This window comes from Conger conger, chromosome 3 (assembly GCF_963514075.1).
Source record: "Conger conger chromosome 3, fConCon1.1, whole genome shotgun sequence".
In the NCBI taxonomy this organism is placed as follows: domain Eukaryota; kingdom Metazoa; phylum Chordata; class Actinopteri; order Anguilliformes; family Congridae; genus Conger; species Conger conger.
The window spans coordinates 75,020,062-75,043,081 of record NC_083762.1 but is presented as its reverse complement, the minus strand read 5'-3'; the positions used below and the strand labels follow the sequence as shown (position 1 = coordinate 75,043,081).

The window sequence follows — 23,020 nt, the reverse complement described above, 5'->3', positions numbered from 1 at the left end:
GAACCATGACACGTCATGAACATCTTCTCTGGGCTCTCTTTCTGCTGCTACTTCGCCTTTGGAATATCGTTTCCGGTCAGATTGTTTATTCCGTTTCAGAGGAGGCAAACCAAGGGACCACCGTGGGGAATTTAGGGAAAGATTTGAACCTCAATATACAAGAACTGGAATCTCGAATGTTGCAGATTGTACCCGGATCCAACCAGAGGTATTTCGGGGTAAATGTAAAGACTGGGATTCTGTACGTGAGAGAGAGAATAGACAGAGAGGAGCTGTGTGCGCGACAGACGAAGTGTTCTTTGCCTCTTGAAGCCATTGTTAATTCGCCAATGCATCTGTACCGTTTTGAAGTGAATGTTTTGGATGTGAACGACAATTCACCTACATTTCGCGTAGCGACGAAACATCTAAATATTTCAGAGTTTGCTTATAAGGGAGAAACGTTCAATTTACCAAGCGCCTATGACGCAGACATGGGTAGTAACTCTGTAAAGAGCTATAAGCTGAGTCCAAATGAACACTTCTCTCTGGATGTACAGAGCGGTGGAGAGCAGAGTGTGGCACCTGAGCTAGTGCTGCAGAAAGCTTTAGACCGAGAGAAACAGCCGGTGATTCAGCTCGTTCTGACTGCTGTTGATGGAGGAAAACCTCCCAGATCCGGGACATTACAGATCATTGTTAATGTGCTGGACGTTAATGACAACGTTCCTGTATTCAGCAAACCTCTTTACAAAGTCCGTATTTCAGAGAATGCACCATTTGGAACATTGGTGACCACAGTCAATGCCACAGATTTGGACGATGGCCTAAATGGTGAAATTGTGTATTCTTTTATTAACGACAACGATAATAACGTCAATGTGTTTGCTATTAATCCGGAGACGGGTGAAATAACTGTCCAGGGTGAAGTTGATCACGAGGCTAACGGTGCAATTGAGATCCGTGTCCAAGCGGAAGACAGAGGACATAATCCCAGAGCAGCTCGTTGTAAAGTGCTCGTAGAAATAACTGATTCCAATGATAATTCTCCAGAAATATCAGTGACGTCCCTCATTAACACTGTGAAAGAAAATGCTGCAGTTGGGACAATGGTTGGATTAATAACTGTTAGTGATAAAGACGATGGTAAAAACGGTGTAGTGCACTGTAAAATATCTCCCTCTGTTCCTTTTAAACTGCAGCCTTCCTATAAGAACTATTACTCTTTAGTAGTAGACGGGCAGCTTGACAGAGAGCGCGCTTCTCAGTATAATATCACCATCACTGCTACTGATGATGGGACCCCGCCTCTCTCCAGCACCAGTGTTATTAGTGTACACGTTTCTGATGTCAACGACAACTCGCCGCACTTTTCAGAGCCCGTGATAAATATGTATCTGAAAGAGAACAGTCCAATGGGAACTGTCATTTACACCGTATCTGCTTTTGATCCGGACTTAAATGAAAATGCCAAAGTTGCATATTCATTATTGGATAAATCCACGAAAGACGCGTCTCCGTCACCAAAGGTCAGCGTGAATTCTGTCAGTGGTGATATATCCACTCTGCAGACTTTTAACTTCGAGGAAGTGAAAACGTTCCAGTTTCAAGTCATGGCCACAGACTCTGGTGTTCCTCCACTAAGCAGCAACGTGACAGTGAGCGTTTTTATCCTGGATGAGAATGACAACAGTCCTGTGGTTCTCCCACCGTATTCTGGCCAGGGCTCCGTTAATACTGAGAACATTCCATATTCGGCTGAAGCGGGCTACTTTGTGGCCAAGATCAGGGCTGTAGACGCAGACTCTGGTTACAATGCGCTGCTTTCTTATCACATCACTGAACCCAAGGGAAGCAGCCTCTTCCGAATCGGAAGCAGCACCGGGGAAATAAGGACTAAGAGGCGAATGAGTGACAATGACTTGAAGACTCATCCATTGGTGATTTTGATTTCTGACCACGGAGAACCTTCCCTCTCAGCGACTGTGTCTATTGACGTTGTGGTTGTTGAAGATGGTAGTGATGTAGGCATACAGACGTCATTCAAACAGCTGCCTGCCAAGGAGGAGAGTTTCTCGGATTTAAATCTCTATTTACTGATCGCCATTGTGTCAGTTTCAGTTATATTTTTGCTGAGCCTCATTAGTTTAATCGCTGTAAAATGCCACAGTACGGACAGTGGGCTGAACAAGTACAGCGCCCCAGTGATCACCACACACCCTGACGGGAGCTGGTCTTATTCCAAATCTACTCAGCAGTATGACGTGTGTTTTAGCTCAGACACGCTGAAGAGTGACGTTGTGGTTTTTCCGTCGCCGTTTCCGCCTGCGGATGCCGAGCTCATCAGTATTAATGGAGCAGACACGTTTAAACGTAACCAAACTCTACCCAACAGTGAAAAGGTGAGATCTAATTGATTGTAATGAAGTGGTAGCGCGCCTATGAGAAGAAACGTTATTCAGTTTCTATGACTGACACGTTTGTTTTATTTAACGAAAATCACTTTTTGGAACTTACCTATTCACCACGACTCACTTTTTTTCTCATCTGCAGGCTATTGTCTGTTTGTTCTTTCGGAGTATTCACATCATTTCCCACGTGAAATGCGAATCATTTTCGTTTAGGGTCTGCTTTTAAACGTAATACATCGTTATGAAATAGCATTTGAGCATTTGTAAATAGTTCTTTAGTCGTGAATTAGAAATCTTCAAAAAAAAGAGAGAAATCCTCGCTGTTAGGAAATCCATTACCAAATTAGATTCACATAGATTATAATGATACATTATGCCAGCATGGGCTTTTACTAGCATGGGTACGTTCAGAGGGTTTTAATTTAAGTTATCTATTTAATGTACAGTCGTTTCACATCCACTGCATGCATTGTGTGTGTGTGTGTGTGTGTGTGTGTGTGTGTGTGTGTGTGTGTGTGTGTGTGTGTGTCGCATAATGTTTTTAAATGGAGACAAGAAGGCGTTCAAACTCGGAAACAGCAGTGCGCTTTTGTGTGGACATGTAATGCATTGCTAAAGTATTGTTTTGCGTCTAATTCATTGATACTTCCTTGGTGTGTGTCTTTTAGAACTCTTTTAAAAATTCTTCCTTAGACGTCGTTTCTGTCTGTTTTGAAATGGAGGCAGTGTATGAGCTGATCGGATAGCCATCTATGTTTGAATATCCACGAGGTGTCGCTCTGGCCTAACAAAGCAAAACCCCAGAGCTCTTTTTCTGGGGCTCCTCCTCGTTTCAGATGTGAGGTCTGGTATCAGCGGCTTTGTTAGTTTGGACGCAGTCTGCCTGAAATGAGAAATTACAGCTTCGTGGAATTTCTTTGCGCACCTACGGATACAATACTTTTACATTCGTTTTCACGAGTAAGCGTCGGTGGATTTTGATGAATCGAGTGAACATGGCAAATCCCCTCTTATTTTCGATGGCTCATTTTGTGTTTCTGCTTCTCGTCATGGACGTGGTTTCCGGACAAATCGCGTATTCCATCGCTGAAGAGGTAAATAAGGGGACATTTGTGGGAAATATCGCAAAAGATATGAACTTAAACGCACATGATCTGGAATCGCGTATGTTTCAGATCGTGTCTGGACCAAACAAGAAATATTTCTCTGTAAATCTGAAGACTGGTATTTTGTTTGTAAATGAAAGAATCGACAGAGAGGAGTTGTGTCCGAATGCGATTAAATGCTCGATAAACATCGAAGCCATTGTTCATAGTCCTTTAAATTTGTTCCGTGTTGAGGTGAACATAGTGGATATCAATGACAATGTTCCATCCTTCCGTGTGAAATCAAGACATTTGAATATATCAGAGTCGGCTTCTGTAGGGGACAGATTCCCATTGCCGAGGGCGTCTGATCCTGACGTGGGCAGCAACTCTGTGAAAAGCTACAAGCTGAGTCCGAATGAACACTTCTCTCTGGATGTACAGAGCGGTGGAGAACAGAGTGTGTCTGCTGAGCTAGTGTTGCAGAAAGCTTTAGACCGAGAGAAACAGTCTTTGATTCAGCTCCTACTGACTGCTGTTGACGGAGGAAAACCTCCCAGATCCGGGACATTACAAATTATTGTTAATGTTATGGATACGAATGACAACACGCCCTTTTTTAAACAACCACTCTATAAAGTACGAATCTTTGAAAATACACCCCGAGGCGCGTTGGTAGTCACTCTGAACGCGACAGATCTGGACGAGGGTATAAATGGTAAAATACGATACGATTTTTTAAACCAGGAAAATGAGGATAATGGTGTTCACATGTTTAGTATAAATCCTGTCAATGGTGAAATCACCGTGAAAGGCGACATTGACTATGAAGAAAACAATGCATATGAAATTCATGTGCAGGCAAAGGATGAAGGTGCGAACCCTCTAGCCTCTCATTGTAAATTATTAGTTGAAGTCGTTGATGTGAATGATAATGCTCCAGAAATATCGGTGACCTCGCTTGTCAGTGCAGTTAGAGAAGACGCCGGTAAAGACACTGCACTTGCGTTAATAACGGTGGTCGATAAGGATACAGGGCAGAATGGAAATGCACATTGCTTTATATCTGAAGGGCTTCCTTTTAAACTACAGTCGTCATACAATAACTATTACACTTTAGTGGTTAACGGGCCTCTGGACAGAGAGGTCAGATCTCAGTATAATGTCACCATCTCTGCCACAGATGAAGGGACTCCGCCTCTCTCCAGCACCAGTGTTATCACTGTACATGTTTCTGACGTGAACGACAACGCGCCGCGCTTTCCGGACCCTGTGATTAACGTGTATTTGAAAGAAAACAGCCAAGTGGCGTCTGCCATCTACACAGTTTCTGCCCTTGATCCGGATTTAAACGAAAACGCTAAAGTTACGTATTCGTTGTTGAAGAGCTACGGTAGGGATGTCTCTCCTCCGTCAGCTATCAATGTGAACTCTGTCAGTGGTGAGATATACAGTCTGCAATCTTTTAACTACGAGGAAGTTAAAACGTTCCAGTTTCAAGTTCAAGCCACCGACTCTGGTGTTCCTTCTCTAAGCAGCAACGTGACAGTAAACGTTTTTATCTTGGATGAGAATGACAACAGTCCTGTGGTTCTCCCGCCCTATTCTGACCAGGGCTCCGTTAATACTGAGAACATTCCCTATTCTGCTGAAGCGGGCTACTTTGTGGCCAAGATCAGGGCTGTAGACGCAGACTCTGGTTACAATGCGCTGCTTTCTTATCACATCACTGAACCCAAGGGCAGCAGCCTCTTCCGAATCGGAAGCAGCACCGGGGAAATAAGGACTAAGAGGCGAATGAGTGACAATGACTTGAAGACTCATCCATTGGTGGTTTTGATTTCTGACCACGGAGAACCTTCCCTCTCAGCGACTGTGTCTATTGACGTTGTGGTTGTTGAAGATGGTAGTGAAGTTGGCATACAGACGTCATTCAAACAGCTGCCTGCCAAGGAGGCGAGTTTCTCTGATTTAAATCTCTATTTACTCATCGCCATTGTCTCAGTGTCAGTTATATTTTTGCTATGTCTCATTAGTTTAATAGCTGTAAAGTGCCACAGGACTGATGGTGAGTTGAGCAAGTACAGCGCCCCAGTGATCACCACACACCCTGACGGGAGCTGGTCTTACTCCAAATCTACTCAGCAGTATGACGTGTGTTTTAGTTCAGACACACTGAAGAGTGACGTTGTGGTTTTCCCTACGCCATTTCCGCCTGCTGATGCGGAGCTCATCAGTATTAATGGAGCAGACACGTTTAAACGGAACCAAACTCTCCCCAACAGCGAGAAGGTATAGTAGATATAATTTTGAGTACTACCATAGTTTTTATGAAAATATAATTAGGCTGATGTTATAAATTCTGCAACAAAGGTTTATTTTCGTTCCTATTTTTCCGCGACCTTCATATGACTAGCAAAATTTTCCATAAACGTCTAAATGTATGATTACACAGGATTTTGTTTATTTAATCGCGCCGCTGTGTTCGAGCGAAGTCTATCAACCAGCGCACTCCCGTGTTCAGCATCACGCTGCAGAACAGCGACACCCGGACGCTGATGTCAGATCGAACTGTGTTACTGTGAAATCGTTAAGTCAGTCCTGAGTCATGATGCTTTCACAATAAATACCACTTTATCAGATCAGATTTGCCTGATAGTTCCCAGTATTTGCATGTACTGTGACTTCATTGCATTCATTACGGCAAATTAAATTCTTATAACTGAAAATGACCGTAGTCCTTAGTGATACTGATAGTGATTTATACTTTTCAGTATCCATGAACTGGCGGTTTCATCCCACCGTTTGGTGTCGCTCTTCATATATCTGACAACGACTTTCTTTCAGCGAATGAGGCTGAATTCATTCGTGTTCTGAGGCCATTGAGCGTCATTTGTTTGACGACAGGATGATTCAATTAATTATAATTAACGTACATTAAATGACAGAAACTGGATAATCGTGGTACTATTTCATGCTATTTTTGTATGACACCGTGAACGGCTTGACACTGAAGGATATAGAGTAGCCAATTCAACCCGTCACTAGCGATGTCAAAATCTTTTCATAATTAAGGTCTGCAAGTACTTAAGTATTGACTTTTCGTCCCTTGAATCATTTAATGTAGTGACAGGTGAACACAGTGCTGAATTTGTTTGTTTATGTGCTAAACACATACAGCCACCACATGCTCACTACAAGCGTTACAATAACAGAATGGTAATAAATAATCACTTTTCATTTCATCTGAGAGTTTATTTAGAAGTATTTCCTACACAAACCTTTTCTCTTTTTACAGCTGCTTTCATTTCTATCCGTTCTGCAGGACAGGAAACCCGCGGGCCCAGGTTGATTCTTATTATAGCGCACCTTCTTAACCACTCTGCTTGATGTATCTTTTAAGAAATAATGATAACAATAAACATCATGTGTTAATAATTACACCAAGCCGGATAGAACACCTTTAAAGTGTTTTCAAATGTAATTTCAATGGTTAAATTGTCATTTTGAGGCTTTACATGACCACCTGTGATGTGGCAAAATGTTATCTGAATGTAGTTCCCTCTGCGTCTGGAGTTAGGAACTGTCCAGCAGCGTGGGGCTGAACGCGCACTCGCGCGCCAAAGCCACCCGTTAAATTGGCGCGTTTCCTCAGAACTCGCTTCCATCTCCTCAGATGAAAGGGATTTTCCCTCTAATTGCCAACTTAATCAACATAATCGTCCATGACCCGTTTGAAATCTAAGGAACCTTAATTACAGTACCCTTGTTCGGCTTAATTAAAACTGGTGTCAAAGTACATTGCGTGGAGAGTAAACACTTTGGGATTTAAATCAATTTATGCTAATTTGCATTTATTAGTAGTCTTAACTGCTTAGATAACCGGTCATCATCATATCCACCATTTCCCTCCGTCTTTGACAAGCAGACCGCCTAATAGCGCTATTACTGTTACTAATGTTACGACTATATCTATTATTGGTGCTTATAGCATGAATTGATTTCAAGGGGTATGTCCTCACAAGTCTATCCATATAAATTACACAGTTGGTCTTTGATTAGTTTACTCATAGTTTCTAATCTTACTCTTATTCTCTTTTGAAATGAGGTAGATGTATAAGTCTTTTAGCAAAGGCTAAACCGATTTCATTTTTAAAACATTTATTTAAGCTTTGAGTGTCATTGAGGTTTCCCTCATTTGCGGTGATGTTGAGACAACTACGCACTATTATACACACTCTCCATAAACGTACTCTGTGCTCTGTGAGTTTGTTATTTAGCTGACCCTTTTATTTAAAGTGACTGGCAGTTCATTAGATTAAGCAATGTGGGGTTAAGGGCCTTGATCAAGGGCCCAACTGCTGTGCCTATTTTAGTGTGGCTAGACCGGGGCTTGAACCACCAAGTTTCCAGGTCCCAGTCATGTACCTTAGCCACTAGGCTGCCCCCTGATATGGCTGCCTTTCCTTGTAACAGAAGCTCATTTGGGCGAACTGGACCTGCAGATTCATTCTTCCTCATTGTTCTCTGAATGCATAATGTGTGTGTGTGTGTGTGTGCGCGTAAGTATGCTGAAAGCTCATCTGCACTGTGTGTGTGTGTGTGTGTGTGTGCGCGCACACTGAAAGCTCATCTGCACTGTGTGTGTGTGTGTATGTGCGCACACTGAAAGCTCATCTGCACTGTGTGTGTGTGTGTGTGTGTGTGTGTGCGCACACTAAAAGCTCATCTGCACTGTGTGTGTGTGCGCACACTGAAAGCTCATCTGCACTGTGTGTGTGTGCGCACACTGAAAGCTCATCTGCACTGTGTGTGTGTGTGTGTGTGTGGGGGGGGGGGCACGCACACTGAAAGCTCATCTGCACTGTGTGTGTGTGTGTGTGTGTGTGTGTGTGTGCGCACACTGAAAGCTCATCTGCACTGTGTGTGTGTGTGTGTGTGTGTGTGTGTGTGCGCACACTGAAAGCTCATCTGCACTGTGTGTGTGTGTGTGTGTGTGTGTGTGTGTGTGTGTGCGCGCGCACTGAAAGCTCATCTGCACTGTGTGTTTTGCGATGTGAAGTGAAGCAGCAGAGATAATGGATGAGGCCATTACGGGAAGCCTGGCTGGATGCTGCGGTACTGAGCGCGCTCACACCGAGCCCGTTTGGTCAGACTGGCCTGCTGCGGGGCTGGGACTCCTGGGCTGGAGCCGTCTCTCTGACGGAGATCCTCACTGCAGCTACCTGCTCTCCCTGCCCAGATAACACAGGCCTGTACTGCACTCTCAGAAAAAAAACATATTCAGAAACAAACCCTGTCAAGAGCCCTATCGAGTCACAGGTTCTTTGTCAGGCCAGGAATGGTCCTTTGTTGGGGAGCTTTCTCTCTTCACACCCATGACAGAGGGTTCCATAGAGAACCGAAAAGGGTTCCTCTACGGAAACGAGCCAAATAACGCTTTTTTCTGAGCATGTATATGACGTCATCCGCCATTATGTCTATTATCTGTTCCTGTATTGATTCGCTTCGTCTTTTTAGAGCTGTTCTCCGGTTGCTTTGCTCGCGGCAGCCATTTTGTGTCTTGTGAGCCCTCTCTTCCCCTCCTTCACAGGCCCCATGTGATGCGCCAGCGTTAACAGCTCGGGTGTGAACGGGCGGGGTTCTCAGAATAGAGGGGCTGGGAAGGATGGAGAGTGGCTGCTTTGGGGTGTGGCTCTGAGAAGGCTGTGTGCGTCTCAGTGAGGGGGGTGTATATTTGGAATTGAGCTATTTTGATAATACTTCACACTCAGTCTGTTTTGCGGCTATTTGTCTGTATTGCTGCCAGCCCTTCAGGCATTCAGTTCACAGAAACAGCAGTCCCTCTGACAGAGACAAAGACCCTCACAGAGTCTGCACAGTTGCGTACAAAGACAGCCCTCAGCAGGCAGAGCGTGCATATGCACTACATATTATATGAAGAGCGTTCTTGACTGCGAGAGAAAGGGTCCAGTGGCCTGGGTAGTGGTGTGGCTTTGAGAAGGTGCTGGTGCGTATAGGGAGCAGTTAAGCTGTGGTATCACTGTGACTGTGTACTTTCTGTGCCCTTGTGAAGCTGCTGACTCAGCTCTGAGTCACTCTCTTTACATCTCTATCACTGTCACTGTCCTACTGACCGCAGAGATCACATCCACGCCTTCCGGACCGCTGAGATCACATCCACGCCTCCCTGAACGCAGAAATCGCATCCACGTCTATCGCTGTTACTGTCCTACTGACCGCGGAAATCACCACCACGTCTCCCTGGCCACAGAGATCACATCCACTCCTCCCTGACCACAGAAATCACATCCACTCCTCCCTGACCATAGAGATCACATCCACTCCTCCCTGACCACAGAGATCACAACCACGCCTCCCTGACCACAGAGATCACAACCACGCCTCCCTGACCACAGAGATCACATCCACTCCTCCCTGACCACAGAAATCACAACCATGTCTATCACTGTTACTGTCCTACTGACCGCAGAAATCACAACCACGTCTCCCTGACCACTGAGTCACATTTACCGAACGACCCATTTCTGTAATTTATTTATCTATCTATTCAGATTAAAATCTCTTTTTCAATACAGCCCTGGCCAAGAGGCTGCAGCATTAAATTGGATAAATCCTCCACGGGCATGTGAACACAGCGGCCATGGAAGAGAAAGAGTTACGGATCTGCCATGGAAGAAACACATTTCATATTTTTAATATGCAAGGAGGTAAAGCACTGAATCTGGGCTTGTATCTCTTGTCATCCTGTCCCTTGTCTGCAGTGCTCTTTCAAAATACAGTTCTTTTCACAGTATTTTTTATTCATGAGTTTTCTGTACTAGTGTGTCAGTACAGTAAAAAAGAGCAAATTTAACATTGCCATTTTACATATATGCCAAGTAACATATTAACGAATAGAGCCAGAAGCAAGCGAGACAGCCAAAGTCTACAGAAGAACTGTGTCAGTTCTCCACTGTGTTTGGTACAGCCTGCCAGCTGGTTTTCTTGATCACACCCTAGTGATCAGAGCTCCTCAGCAGTGTGACAGATAGGGGTTTGTGCCAACATCACCACCACACCCTGCTGTGTGTGTGTGTGTGTGTGTGTGTGTGTGTGTGTGTGTGTGTGTGTATACAGGCATATGTGAATGTGTGTGTGTGTGTGTGTGCGTATAGGCATACGTGAATGTGTGTGTGAGTATACAGGCATACATGCACGCATTTGTGTGTGTGTGTGTGTGTGTGTAGGCATACATAAATGTGTGTGTGTGTATAAATGGTAGGCATTTATATAGCGCCTTTATCCAAAGCGCTGTACAATTGATGCTTCTCATTCACCCATTCATACACACACTCACACACTGCCATGCAAGGCGCCGACCAGCTCGTCAGGAGCATTTGGGGGTTAGGTGTCTTGCTCAGGGACACTTCAACATAGCCTGGGCGGAGGATCGAACCGGCAACCCTCCGACTGCCAGACGACTGCTCTTACTGCCTGAGCCATGTCGCCCCACGCGTATACAGGCATACGTGCACATGAGTGTGTTTGCTTGTGAGTGTGCCTGTGTGTGTACAGGCATACATGTGTGTGTGTGTGTGCAGGCATATATGTGTGTGTGTACAGGTGTGGGTGTGGGTGTGTGTGTGTGTGTGTGTTTGTGTGTACAGGCATACGTGCGTGTGTGTGTGCACAGGCATACGCGTGTGTGTGCGCGTGCGTGTATGTGTACAGGCATACGTGCACGCGTGTGTGTGTGCTCTGTAAAGCAGGGGGAGAGACTCAGTAAAATTCCACTTGGCTCAGCACCATGGAGTCCGCTGTGTGTGTGGAGCAGTGGTGATGTCATCACCCTGCTGCAGCCCGTGGAGCAGAGGACGGGGCGGCGGATCGATGGCGTATTAATAAACCCCGTCGGGCTCACAGACCCATCGTTCCACCATCGCTCTCCCAGGCAGTAAATGTGCTCCAGAGTCTGCAATGGCTGCTGAAACGCTGGGAACAGCCTCTGTCTGAGAGAGAAGGGAGCAGTGCAGTGCCTCCCTGGGTTTTTCTCCCTCACTTCTCTCCCTCGTTGTGGGAAAGGTAGGGGCGGGGCTATGCACATAACTGAGGGACGCTACATTCTCCCACACTCACATCTTTGCATGACGTTATTTATTTATTCTGCAGGGGCCTTTACACGCATTAACGGTGCCCATAGTGTGTTGCTTGCCTTGATATGGACATTTTAACATTTACACCCTGAGTTCATTTGTTTTGGATTCAAATTTCTTTCATAATTTGACTAAGCATGCCTGGTGTATTGAAACAAATAAAATGATCCCAAAAGTTTAAACTCCGCCCATCTTCTCCTCCTTGCAGGCTAAAATGCACCAGGCAAGATTAATCAGACACAGAAAAGTAATTGAATAGTATGTGAACCGAGGTCTGATATTAAGACCTGTTATTTAGGGTCTTTCTTGCAGTCTTAAATCCCCACAGTAACACAGCAGTCTGTATTCAGGGCAGTGGCTGTTCTTGTTCCTGTTTGCATTTTGGTTGAAGGAGCAGCATTTGGCAGCGGGGTGGCCTGGGAGAACCAGCGCCCCGCCTCCTCGGCAGGGCAGGAACGTCTCCTTCCCAAAGATCAATCAAGCAGACATTCCGCCCCGGAACCACCTCCTCCAGACGAGAGACGCAAAACCGGGGAAAGAAAACCAAAAAACGACGACTGCAAATTCTTCAGTCTGGGCTTCTTAACGTTCATCCAGAATCAGAGTTGTCTGGAAATCCCAGGCAGGTGGAGCTGGTGGCAGATCAGCCCAGGTACAGCGTAGACAGCAGGCCAGCCTGTAGCCTAATGGCTAAGGGGCTTGACTGGGACCCAGAAGGTTGGTGGTTCAAGCCCCGGTGTAGCCACAATAAGATCAGTACAGCTGTTGGGCCCTTGAGCAAGCCCCTTAACCCTGCATTGCTCCAGGGGGGGAATTGTCCCCTGCTTAGTCTAATCAGCTGTCAGTCGCTTTGGATGAAAAGCATCGGCTGAAGTTACTAATGTAACGTAACGTTCCAGTGCATGCGGGAGCTGGGGCCCTGTGTGACAGCGCTCTGGGAGGGCTGTTATCGCCCCAGCTCTGCCAGATTGGGCCGCGTTTAGCGCTGGAACGCAGAGCCAGATGCTGTTTGGGGGATTCATGCCTGTCTGCTCCTGATAGCTCTGTTTACCAGCGTCACAGGGCGGCTGCGTGGCTCTGCTGGCCCGCTGTCGGTGTTTACCCCGCCGTGAGGGCGTCCGTGTTCCCGCTCCTCCCACCGGGAATGTCACATTCCCAGGGGGAGGAATTCTCTGTTCCTGGACCACTGATTGTTTTGTGGGGGTTTTTTTTCACTGAGGGGAAAACAATTGATTGTGTTGAATCTTTACAGATTAGGGCCCGTATCTGCTTTTGATTAGATCTGGCAATTATTTTGGAAGCTGATGGGGACAAGCTGTTCTCTCGGTCCCCATTCTGTTCTCTCGCTTTCTCGCTCTCTCTCCACATACTCTCTTTCTCTCTCCATACTCTCCTCCCTCTCTCCCCCCATATTCCTCCCTTTCTCTCTCCAACACTCCTCTCCCTCCCCCAGACTCCTCTCTCTCTCTCTCTCTCGCTTTCTCTCTCTCTCTCCACATACTCTCTTTCTCTCTCTCTCTCTCTGTCCCCACAATTCTGTCTCTCCCTTCAGACGGAACACTGGCATAGATCCTGCCAGCCTTTTTATTCCTTCTTTGACTCCATGTATGTTTATTTATTTATTTTTCTGCCTGAATTAAGAATGCATGACTGTGCCTGTGTAGGGCAGAGTCGTCTGTTGGTGATGGCTGCTAGGCAGGGCGCTTAGCTACACAAAGACCAGGATGATGAGAAGATGGCAGTGAGTGTACAGGAATCTATCAGACCCCCACTTCCCGGTACCTACACACACACATGCACACACACACACACACACACACAGATGCACGCACACACACACACACACACACACACACAGGTGCACGCACGCACGCACACACACGCACACATGCACGGACGCGCACACACACATGCACGCACATGCACGCACGCACACACATACGCGCATGCGAGCACACACACACACACACACACACACACACACACAGATGCACGCATGCACACACATACACACACACACACACACACACACACACGCACATGCTCACGCACACACTGTCGGTTCAGGGCTGGTTGAGGAGGATTCAGGCTGGAGGTGGAGGATGGGAGGGGCTGATGATTTATGTCTGCCCATGGTCACGGCAGTGTCTATATTCACCAGTAGAGGTCCTCATTTCCCCACTTTGCCTTCCAGTCACATTAATATGTTTCACAATGTATTTTTTTCAGATATTCCTTAACAAAGACATAGTCATGCTATGAATTACAAAGGGCAGCAAAAGGCAACTCCTTAGCATGTCTTTTACTCTTAATGAATACTCACTCTCATTTCAAGTTAATGCAAGGGAACATCTTAAGCATGTATTTCTCTGGTAACAATCATGTAGCGCGGTACACTTTTGTTTCAGTTTAAGCAATATTTTGAGTTTGCGTGTTTATTCCAAAATTAGATCTGAAAGTATAAAAATGAGACATCAAAGATCTCTCATAATCGGATGCGCTCCCTGCCAGCCAGCATTTTACTTTAGAAGTTTTGGACAGATCTTCCACATAGATCTATTCTGGGTGTTCGTCTGTGTACTGTTTATAGATGTCTTCCTCTGAGCCCATCTGCCCGCAGGCAGAGCTGATATCTGATGGCACTGATGTGAGAGAGCGGTGTGGGGTTCATACAGGTCGCTGATGTGAGGAGCCATGCATGAAGACTCATTAGTGATACGATTGTAATGGAAGGGTCAGACAGGGTAAAGATGTATCTGTAATGGAAGCTGGGTATGTTTTCTGTCTGTACCAGGAGTGTGTGTGTTTGTGTGTGTGTGTGCGTGTGTCTGTATGTGCGCATGCGTGCATGTGTGTTTATGTGTGTGTGTGCGTGTATGCGTGCACGTGTGTATTTATGTGTGTCTTCGGGCATGTGTGTGTGCTTCCGTGTGTTTATGTGTGTGTGTGTACATGCGTGTGTGTGTTTATATGTGTGCGTGTATGCGTGCATGCGTGTGTTCATGTGTGTGTGTGTATTCGTGCTTGTGTGTGTTTATGTGTGTGTGCGTACATGCGTGTTTGTGTTTATGTGTGCGTGCATGCGTGTGTTCATGTGTGTGTGTATGCGTGCTTGTGTGTGTTTATGTGTGTGTGTGTGCGTACATGCATGTGTGTGTTTACGTCTGTGTGTATGTGCATGCACGCGTGCATGTGTGTGCGCGCATGCACATGTGCGAGTACGCATGCGTGCGTTTATGTGTGTGCGTGTGTGTGCATGTTTGCATGTATGTGTGTGTGTGCGCGTGTGTGTGTACGTGCGCGCACACCTGTCAGCATTTAAAATGTGAGGAGCTGGCGTGGCTCTGGGAGAACCGGCGACTCGTTTCCCGAGCGGAAGCAGTGATGAGGTCATCCCTTGTTGCCCTGGGCTGCGGAGGTCAGCAGACATTGGTCGAGAGCGACAGGATGATCCATGGGCCTCTCTGCTCGCACGGCACGCAATCTGCCAGGAATTTGTACGTGGCATAACAGATGGTTTCTGTATGAAATTAATAGCTATTTGAAAGCCGTACATGCAGCGTTGAGCATATAAAATTATCTTTCCCGTTGCATAATGCATTAGAATGGTTATTAATATTCTAAACCTCATATATTTTTTCAAGTGAGAACTTTTCTTTTCCTTTTTTTCCTTTCGGCGTCCATGCAAACAGGAGTGAGAAACGCAGGTGGAATTTTACAAGGATCATTAAGAGCAGGTGGGATCAGGATCATGTAGATCAGGGGTTTTCAACATTTTCTGATGCAGGGACCCCACCCAGGCTGAAGAACATCCGGTTGGAAAGGTTTATGTTTTAAATGAAGACAGGGACCCCCTACAGTACCTTCACAGACCCCAGACTCCTACTGGGCCCCTGTGGAAAACCCCTGATTTAGAGACGGAATGAGCTGTCGCTCCGCTCCCTCACTGCATTTCTATTGGCTGGTTGTAAACGAGCCCCGCCCTCCTCGCGGCGAGCTCTGTCGTGCATCTGCAGCTGTTACCGTGGAGATGGGGCTTCACCGAGGGCAGGACCCTGACAGAAACTGGCATGACGGTGAGGGCGCCGGGATGTGATTCTGAGGCTGTGCGGTTAATTCCCGTCTGAGACACTGCAGCTGTCACAAAATGGAGGCAAGAAAGATTAGCACATCCAAAAAAAAAAAGTGTGACTTCAGGTGTGACAGAAGATAATAATTACAGTGATGACTAAAATATCCCGGCACAATTAATTACCTGTAAAAAGAAAAACGTCACAGAGGGGGAGACAGGCTGCCATATCCTTCTCTTTACCCGCTGTCGGATATTCCTGCTCGCTCCCGCTGTTTGGACTACCTGCAGGACCTTGGACAGCGACGCGCACTCACACGCAGGCGCTCACAGCCTGTTCATTAACATGCATTCCCGATGCACGGCCGTCGTGCTGCAGATTATTTACAGTGTGACTGGTGCGGTCACTTGTAAACGCTTGCAGCCTCGATGGACTCGGTGTTTTATTTCTGACTGGTTCTGAGGGGCTTGCTGGTTCGGAGGGGCTTGCTTGGATTCTATAGGCTCGTCCACCGCCCCGCAGTCCTCTGCAGTCAGGCGGACGGCTCGTAATTCATGGCCCTCTCAAGGAGGATTTGTGGGAAATGCGCGCTGCCACATCCTGTTTGAAACGTGGCCTGCCTGCATCTTATTGGAGGTGGGGGGCGGGGGATGAGCTGCCTGAGCGGTAATAAGAGTTATTCAGAGGGTGTTTTTTTTTGGGGGGGGGGGGGGGGGGGGGGGGGAGTTTGAATCTGAGACAATTTAATTATAACTCCCCTGATAAGAGCGTTCGTATTTCGTACTTTCTCCCGCAGTTAACAGATGGACATGTTTCTGATGAGTAGAGAGAGAGAGAGAGACGACTGTCTCCTTACTCACAGCCGCACACGATTCAATAGAAAAACAGAACAAAAAGAAGGAAAGGCCAGGTGTTCTAAATCCCTGGCGTGTAATTGATGAGATTACAGTCGTCCTTTCTCCGTCTCTGGTTGCCGAAAACACGTGTTAAGTCCCAGGGTGAAGCGCTGCTTTAAATGTCAAGGCTGTGCGCTATCTTCCCCGGCCCTTGGACACAAAAGCTGTAGACGCTGGGGCCTGCAATGGGATTTGCATTGCAGGCTCAACAAACCAACGAATAAATAAATAAATAAACTGGAGTAAAAAGTTCAGCAATAGCCGATGTGAACCGGACTGTATGTCACGGAGGAATCTGCACAAGACAAGCAGATGAAATATCAATGCGGACTAATTCAGTTCTGATTTGGTAAAAACGTACTGGGGTGGACATAGCCTACCGCAGAATGCGAACCGCGTTTTCTGGGTCGCTGGTTTTAGAGCAGCGCCCTGGTTCTTAATGCAGGTGCGGCGGGTGTTTAGGAATATGGGTCAGTGTTAATCTGGTGGATACACACTTCCATGTCTGGGGAAACGGAGACTGGGAAACGGAGGAGGAGAAGTCCTGCTCTGAAAGCCGCCCCCTCTCCCGTCGGTGTGTGAAATTCACTTGGCTGAAATTTACTTCCATCTGACTCACCACCTTGTGCGCATCTCCCAGGGTGCCGGTTTGCCGCCTTGGGTTGACGGGTCCTTGAGTTTGATTTAGTGTCGGTTAGGAGTACACAAGTGCACCTGCGAATCAGATCAACCAATGGTATGCTTATGCATCGGAAAAGGCAATGTATTTAACCCTAATCATATCGCAGTAAAGCTTGCTTCTGTATACTGTGTGTGTGTGTGTGTGTGTGTGTGTGTGTGTGTGTGTGTGTGTGTGTGTGTGGATTCTTGAACGTTACAGGCTCATTGCAGTGCTGAGGCTAATGGGCCTGGCACGATAAACCGGGCCTATTGATAAAGCGAATCATGTCAGATAATTCGATACCTGGCACGTCCGAGGGAACAGAATGCATTTTGGAAGGTTCTCCTTTCAGTCATTAAGCATTTGATTTCGATAACAGCCATGTACGATGGCAGTGTCGTATAATTTAAGTTTAATGGATGTATGTTTGTTTTTTATTAAAGTTAACAACGTTTCTGTTTGTATTGCTTAGTAAACCAGTCTCAGCGGCGCCTCACCACGTCGGGGAGTGTGATTGGCTATTTATGCACCTCTGTTGGCCACCTGAGATCAAGTATGCGCTGATCTGCAGCTGCTGCAGGTCGGCGATGAGACCTCAGCGCCGCTCGGACTGTATTATAAGGCATATACGGCTCCCTGTACGCTACGGCGATTACATAAAGCCGTGGAAGAGCTGATGGGAGTGTAGAATCCCCAGCTTTGATGGATATTTAATACCTTTTACCTCCATTAACAGGTAGATCCTTTTATGACTTTTCAGCGCTGTCATGCATTTTCATTGATCTATAAAGCCGGCACCCATCTTTAATAGACCATCAGGGATTTTTCTTTTTTTTCTTTTTCTTTCTCGAAGTCAGCATCTTGCAAGGCTCCATAGCTGTCCAGTCCTGTTCACTCTTTACTATTAGCAAATGGCAAATATAAACCAGTAACACAGACGTGGTTCGAAGTGATTTACATAGTCATATAACAAATAAGCAAAAATATCAATGTATTTTCTTGATTAAGTAGCCTACGCTTATTTAGTGACGAAAGGAAGTTGTTGCTTAAAACCGTTGGAACAGGGCACCGGGACTCGAAATTAAGGTCCGCCTGAATACAATAACGTTTCATCATGAAATCCATTAATTAGATGCTGCACTACAAAACTTCACAATTCATCGACGTCTGAAAGCCGACTGTACTATCAGCCAGGCACCCCAACACAATCTAGCAAAGCATACAGAACTTGTCAATAATCCCGAATATGTTTAAGATCTATAGTGAATATACTATTTTTAAATGAAACATGAAATACAGGTAATTTCCCACCTCCTCTGTCTGCATTCAAAATATTGTCTTGAAACACAGCTCTTCGAATGAAGTGCGTACAAAGCGTTATTATGCTCGGTATTCCTGAATAATAATGGAATGTAGGGTTATGCGTAAGTCAATGATTAATAAGGCATTATGTGGGCTACAGGAGACGACGGTTTTTTTTCTTACATCAGTTTTCAGTTTCACGGTCGCACTGAATCAGCTTTTCCAGAAGGACTGTCATATATGCCCTAGTCTGTTTTGACGGCTGTAGGGAGGGGGCAATTCGCGAGCATCTTGGCGGTGACCGAGAGTACCCTGAGTCGATCCAAGGTGATGGGGATAATGAGGACATTGTTGTGCACTGAAGGGAAAACAAGCTTGAAGACGAAAAAGGGTCTAGCCTGGCCCCCCGAAGACGCCAGTATAATCCTCAGATATAATTATTCAAGCTGTCATTCTGGAGACAGGCGAGGAGATGGAACTAGCAGCCTACCATCTCTCGCTGTCAGGCTTTAGCACTTGACAAATACGCGGTGGCCAGCCCTTCAATTTGGAGATGCGTATTCACCAGAGACAGCGGGTGAAAGAGAGAATTCACCCTGCGATATTTGGTTGCTGTTCGACTAACCAAATTGTCTCCGGTTGTTAGTGAATATCCATGCATTTTATTATATAACATTTACCTGTTCTGCGATATAACTAAACATTTTTTTTTTAAATTTTATTACTGGCATAGCATATGCGAATTGAAAATTCATATGAATAGAAAATACAGATCTGGAAATTTGCTTATAGGCGTGCCGCCGTTACAATGGAAACCTTTTACGAAATGCACTAGGTGTAAAACACAGCTACGATGAATAGGGTGGAGACATCGCCTTTGTTCAGAACTAGCACTTTTATTCGAATCATCACGCTAAAAAACAGCATTCAAACTAATAAAAATATCGACGAAAACGGTAAATAACGATATAGTTGCCCAATCTCTTTAGGCATTTGCTTAATTTCCGAGGCAGTGCCTCCCCCGATTTCGTTTCCATTTTGTCGGTGTTTTTTCGCGGAGGGTCTGAAATGCAGCCAGCAGTGTGCGAGCGAGGCGCCCCTCCCCCGCAGCAAAGACACTCCTGCGCGCAGCGACGGGCAGGGCAGTGGAGAGAGCGCGCGCCAGAGCGAGAGGCAGCACCCTTGTCAGGGAAAAGAGTCGGCAGCGCGGAGAGGGGGAAAAAAACAGCACAGACAAAGGAAAACATGGATATATCGGTGAACTGCCAGGTTAAAGAGAAGCCGGAGAGGATGCTGTGGTCGTCTTGCACATAGCGGGGTAAAATACAACCATCTTTTTTAATGTGGTGGTGGTGGGAGGAAACGTACTGCAAGCTAAAAAGACGGAAAACTGTTTTTAATCCGTCTGCGGATTCTGTGAGCTTGCGATGGCTCGTATAGGGATCTGTAACAGCATAAAGAAGAATGTGCCTATTTCTTTCTATTTGGTATTTTTATTATTCGGTGGCCTTGCATCTGCACAAATACGGTACTCCATTCCCGAGGAGCGAGAAGACGGCACGATCGTTGGAGATATTGTGCAGGATTTGAGTCTCGATCTCCGAACACTCGCCTCACGACGGATTAAAATAACCTCCGACAGCGCAAAGCGGTATTTCAGTGTTAATCACAAAACTGGAAAACTGGTGGTCAATGACAGAATAGACAGAGAGACGCTTTGCGAGTTTAGTAGCACATGCCTTTTGAATCTGGAAGTGGTGGCTGAAAATCCTTTTGAAGTACATAATGTGGAAGTAGAAATACTGGATGCGAATGACAATGCGCCGCAGTTCCCAAGAGAGGAATACCAACTGGACATTTCAGAATCGACCTTACCCGGGGCTCGTTTCCCCGTCGAAGGCGCGCAAGATCCGGATGATGGCACCAATTCCGTTCGGCAGTACCGACTCAGCCCAAACGAACTATTTGCGCTGGACTCCAAAAAAACCTCCCCAAACAGCAAGCTGCCCGAGCTTGTGCTTAAAAAGGCTCTGGATCGCGAGCAGATCCCGTTCCATCAGCTCATTCTGACCGCCATAGACGGAGGCGCTCCTCCACAAACTGGCACGGCTAAAATAAACGTGCGTGTTTTGGATGCAAATGACAACGTCCCCCTGTTTGACAGCTCAGTGTACAAAGTGAAACTGTTAGAAAACTCGCCAAAGGACACTCTTGTGATCAAGTTGAACGCAACAGACGCGGACGAGGGCACCAACGGAGAGGTCATCTACTCGTTCAGCAGCTACACCCCGGAGAGGGTCAGGCAGGTGTTCAGCATGGACCCCAACACCGGGGAGATCCGGGTGAGGAGCCAGGTGGACTACGAGGAGACCAGCTCCTACGAGATGTACGTCCAGGCCATGGACAAGGGCGCCGCGGCGGTGGCCGTGCACTGCAAGGTGGTGGTGGAAGTCATGGACGTGAACGACAACGTCCCGGAGATCGTGCTGTCCTCCCTGTCCAGCCCGGTGCGGGAGGACGCGCGGGCCGACACGGTGGTGGCGCTGATCAGCGTGACGGACCGCGACTCCGGCCCCAACAAGCAGGTGAGCCTGGAGATCCCGCCGGGCCTGCCCTTCAAGGTCAAGTCCTTCCGCAACTACTACACCCTGGTGACCTCCGCCTTCCTGGACCGGGAGGACATCGCCGCCTACAACGTCACCCTCAGCGCCACCGACACCGGCACGCCGCCCCTCTCCTCCAAGAAGACCATCCAGATAGACGTGGCGGACGTGAACGACAACCCCCCGCGCTTCGAGCAGACGTCGTACACCGTGTACGTGGTGGAGAACAACACGCCGGGGGCCTCGCTCTGCACCGTGCGAGCACAGGACTCCGACATCAACGAGAACGCCCGCATTACCTACACCGTCCTCAACGACAACAACCACGGCATCCCCGTCACCTCCTACGTGTCGGTGCGGGCGGACACGGGCGAGGCCTACGCCCTGCGCGCCTTCGACTACGAGACGCTGCGCGAGTTCCACTTCCAGGTCAAAGCCCAAGACGGCGGCATCCCCCCCCTCAGCCGCGTGGCCACCGTGTACATCTACGTGCTGGACCAGAACGACCACGCCCCCGAGATCGCCTACCCTCCCGCCAACGGCTCCCGCCCGTCCGAGACGGTGCTGAAGAACGTGGAGGCGGGCCACCTGGTGATGAAGATCTCGGCGTACGACGCCGACGCGGGTCAGAACGCCTGGCTGCTCTACAGCCTGGAGCAGGCCACCGACCCCGACCTGTTCAAGGTGCACGAGCACACGGGCGAGATCCGCACCACCCGCAAGATCGTGGAGGACAACTCCACCTTCTTCAGCCTGACCGTGCTGGTGCGGGACAGCGGCCAGCCCTCGCTCTCCTCCACCGCCACCGTCAACGTGGCCGTCATGGAGGTGCCGCCCAAGATGACGCCCGACCCCAAGAAGATCATCAAGCCGCACCGGACGCTGATCTTCTCCAACGTCACGCTCTACCTGATCGTGGCGCTCAGCGCCACCACGTTCGTGTTCCTGCTGACGGTGGTGGTGCTGGCCATCGTGCGCTGCCACGCCTACTGCACGCAGTCGGGCTCCTGCTGCCCCTGCTGCACGTCCCAGAAGGCCCCGCCGCAGCCGGGCCAGGGGGCCGGCGGGGCCGGGGGCGCCAGCGGGCAGCAGCCCAACAACAACGTGGTGCTGCGGCGGGACCTGAAGGTGGAGCCGCACTACATCGAGGTGCGCGGCAACGGCTCGCTCACCAAGACGTACTGCTACAAGACCTGCCTGACCGCCACGTCCGGCAGCGACACCTTCATGTTCTACAACACGGGCTGCCCGCCCGGGGGCACCATGGGCTCCGAGCGCTTCTTCACGGGGCAGAGCGGCCAGATGTTCGTGCGGCGGCTCAGCATGCCGGACGCGGCTCTGCAGGTGGGCCGTGTCTCTCTCCGCTCGTCCGCAGCAGAGGCCCGGAGGAGAGGCCCACTGCTGTTTTATCGTTTAAGTAGTATGAATTTGTTGTTTTGGCTGACGCTTTTATCCGAAGCAACTTACGGTTGATTGAACTAAGCAGGGGGCAGTCCCTCCCTGGAGCAATGCGTGGATGAGGGCCTTGCTCAAGGGCCCGACGGCTGTGAGGATCTTATTGCGGCGATATCGGGGCTTGAACTCCCAAACTTCCGGGTCCCGGTCATGCAGCTTAGCCGCAAGGCTGCATGCTGCCCCGTTGGGTCATGGTTTAGCTCGTGTGATCATATTCTTCAGGTCCTGTGTCTGGACCCCGCTGGGTGGGATGTCTTTATTGAGTGAGAGAGCTGTCTTAGATGCAGTCCAAAACACACACACAAAAAAGGCTGATTTACACAGACACAGATTAAGCCTGGACTAAAGTGAGTTCTGCATGGAGAATTTCCATTCAAGATAATTTCAGTCTAACAGTAGGCT

General features: G+C 47.8%; 3 protein-coding genes across 3 annotated transcripts in view; all 3 read left to right on the top strand.

Moving 5' to 3' along the window:
- The first annotated feature begins 5 nt into the window (after positions 1-5).
- On the top strand, positions 6-2,396 carry LOC133123596 (protocadherin alpha-4-like). The gene has a single exon (XM_061234070.1). It carries the CDS (start codon positions 6-8, stop codon positions 2,394-2,396), a length of 2,391 nt encoding a protein of 796 aa, XP_061090054.1.
- Positions 2,397-3,409: 1,013 nt separating this feature from the next.
- Positions 3,410-5,773, top strand: LOC133123880 (protocadherin alpha-3-like). Its single transcript, XM_061234570.1, has one exon. It carries the CDS (start codon positions 3,410-3,412, stop codon positions 5,771-5,773), a length of 2,364 nt encoding a protein of 787 aa, XP_061090554.1.
- A 13,947-nt stretch (positions 5,774-19,720) lies between these two features.
- pcdh2ac (protocadherin 2 alpha c) overlaps positions 19,721-23,020 on the top strand; it is a 33,089-nt gene continuing 29,789 nt past the window's right edge. Inside the window, exon 1 of the mRNA XM_061234535.1 lies at positions 19,721-22,507. Within this exon, the coding sequence (XP_061090519.1) occupies positions 19,988-22,507 (2,520 nt within the window). The 5' untranslated portion in view covers positions 19,721-19,987. The remainder of the gene's footprint in view (positions 22,508-23,020) is intronic.

Coding starts and splice junctions, on each gene's coding strand:
- LOC133123596 (XM_061234070.1), top strand. CDS start 6: ATGACACGTCATGAACATCTTCTCTGGGCTCTCTTTCTGCTGCTACTT.
- LOC133123880 (XM_061234570.1), top strand. CDS start 3,410: ATGGCTCATTTTGTGTTTCTGCTTCTCGTCATGGACGTGGTTTCCGGA.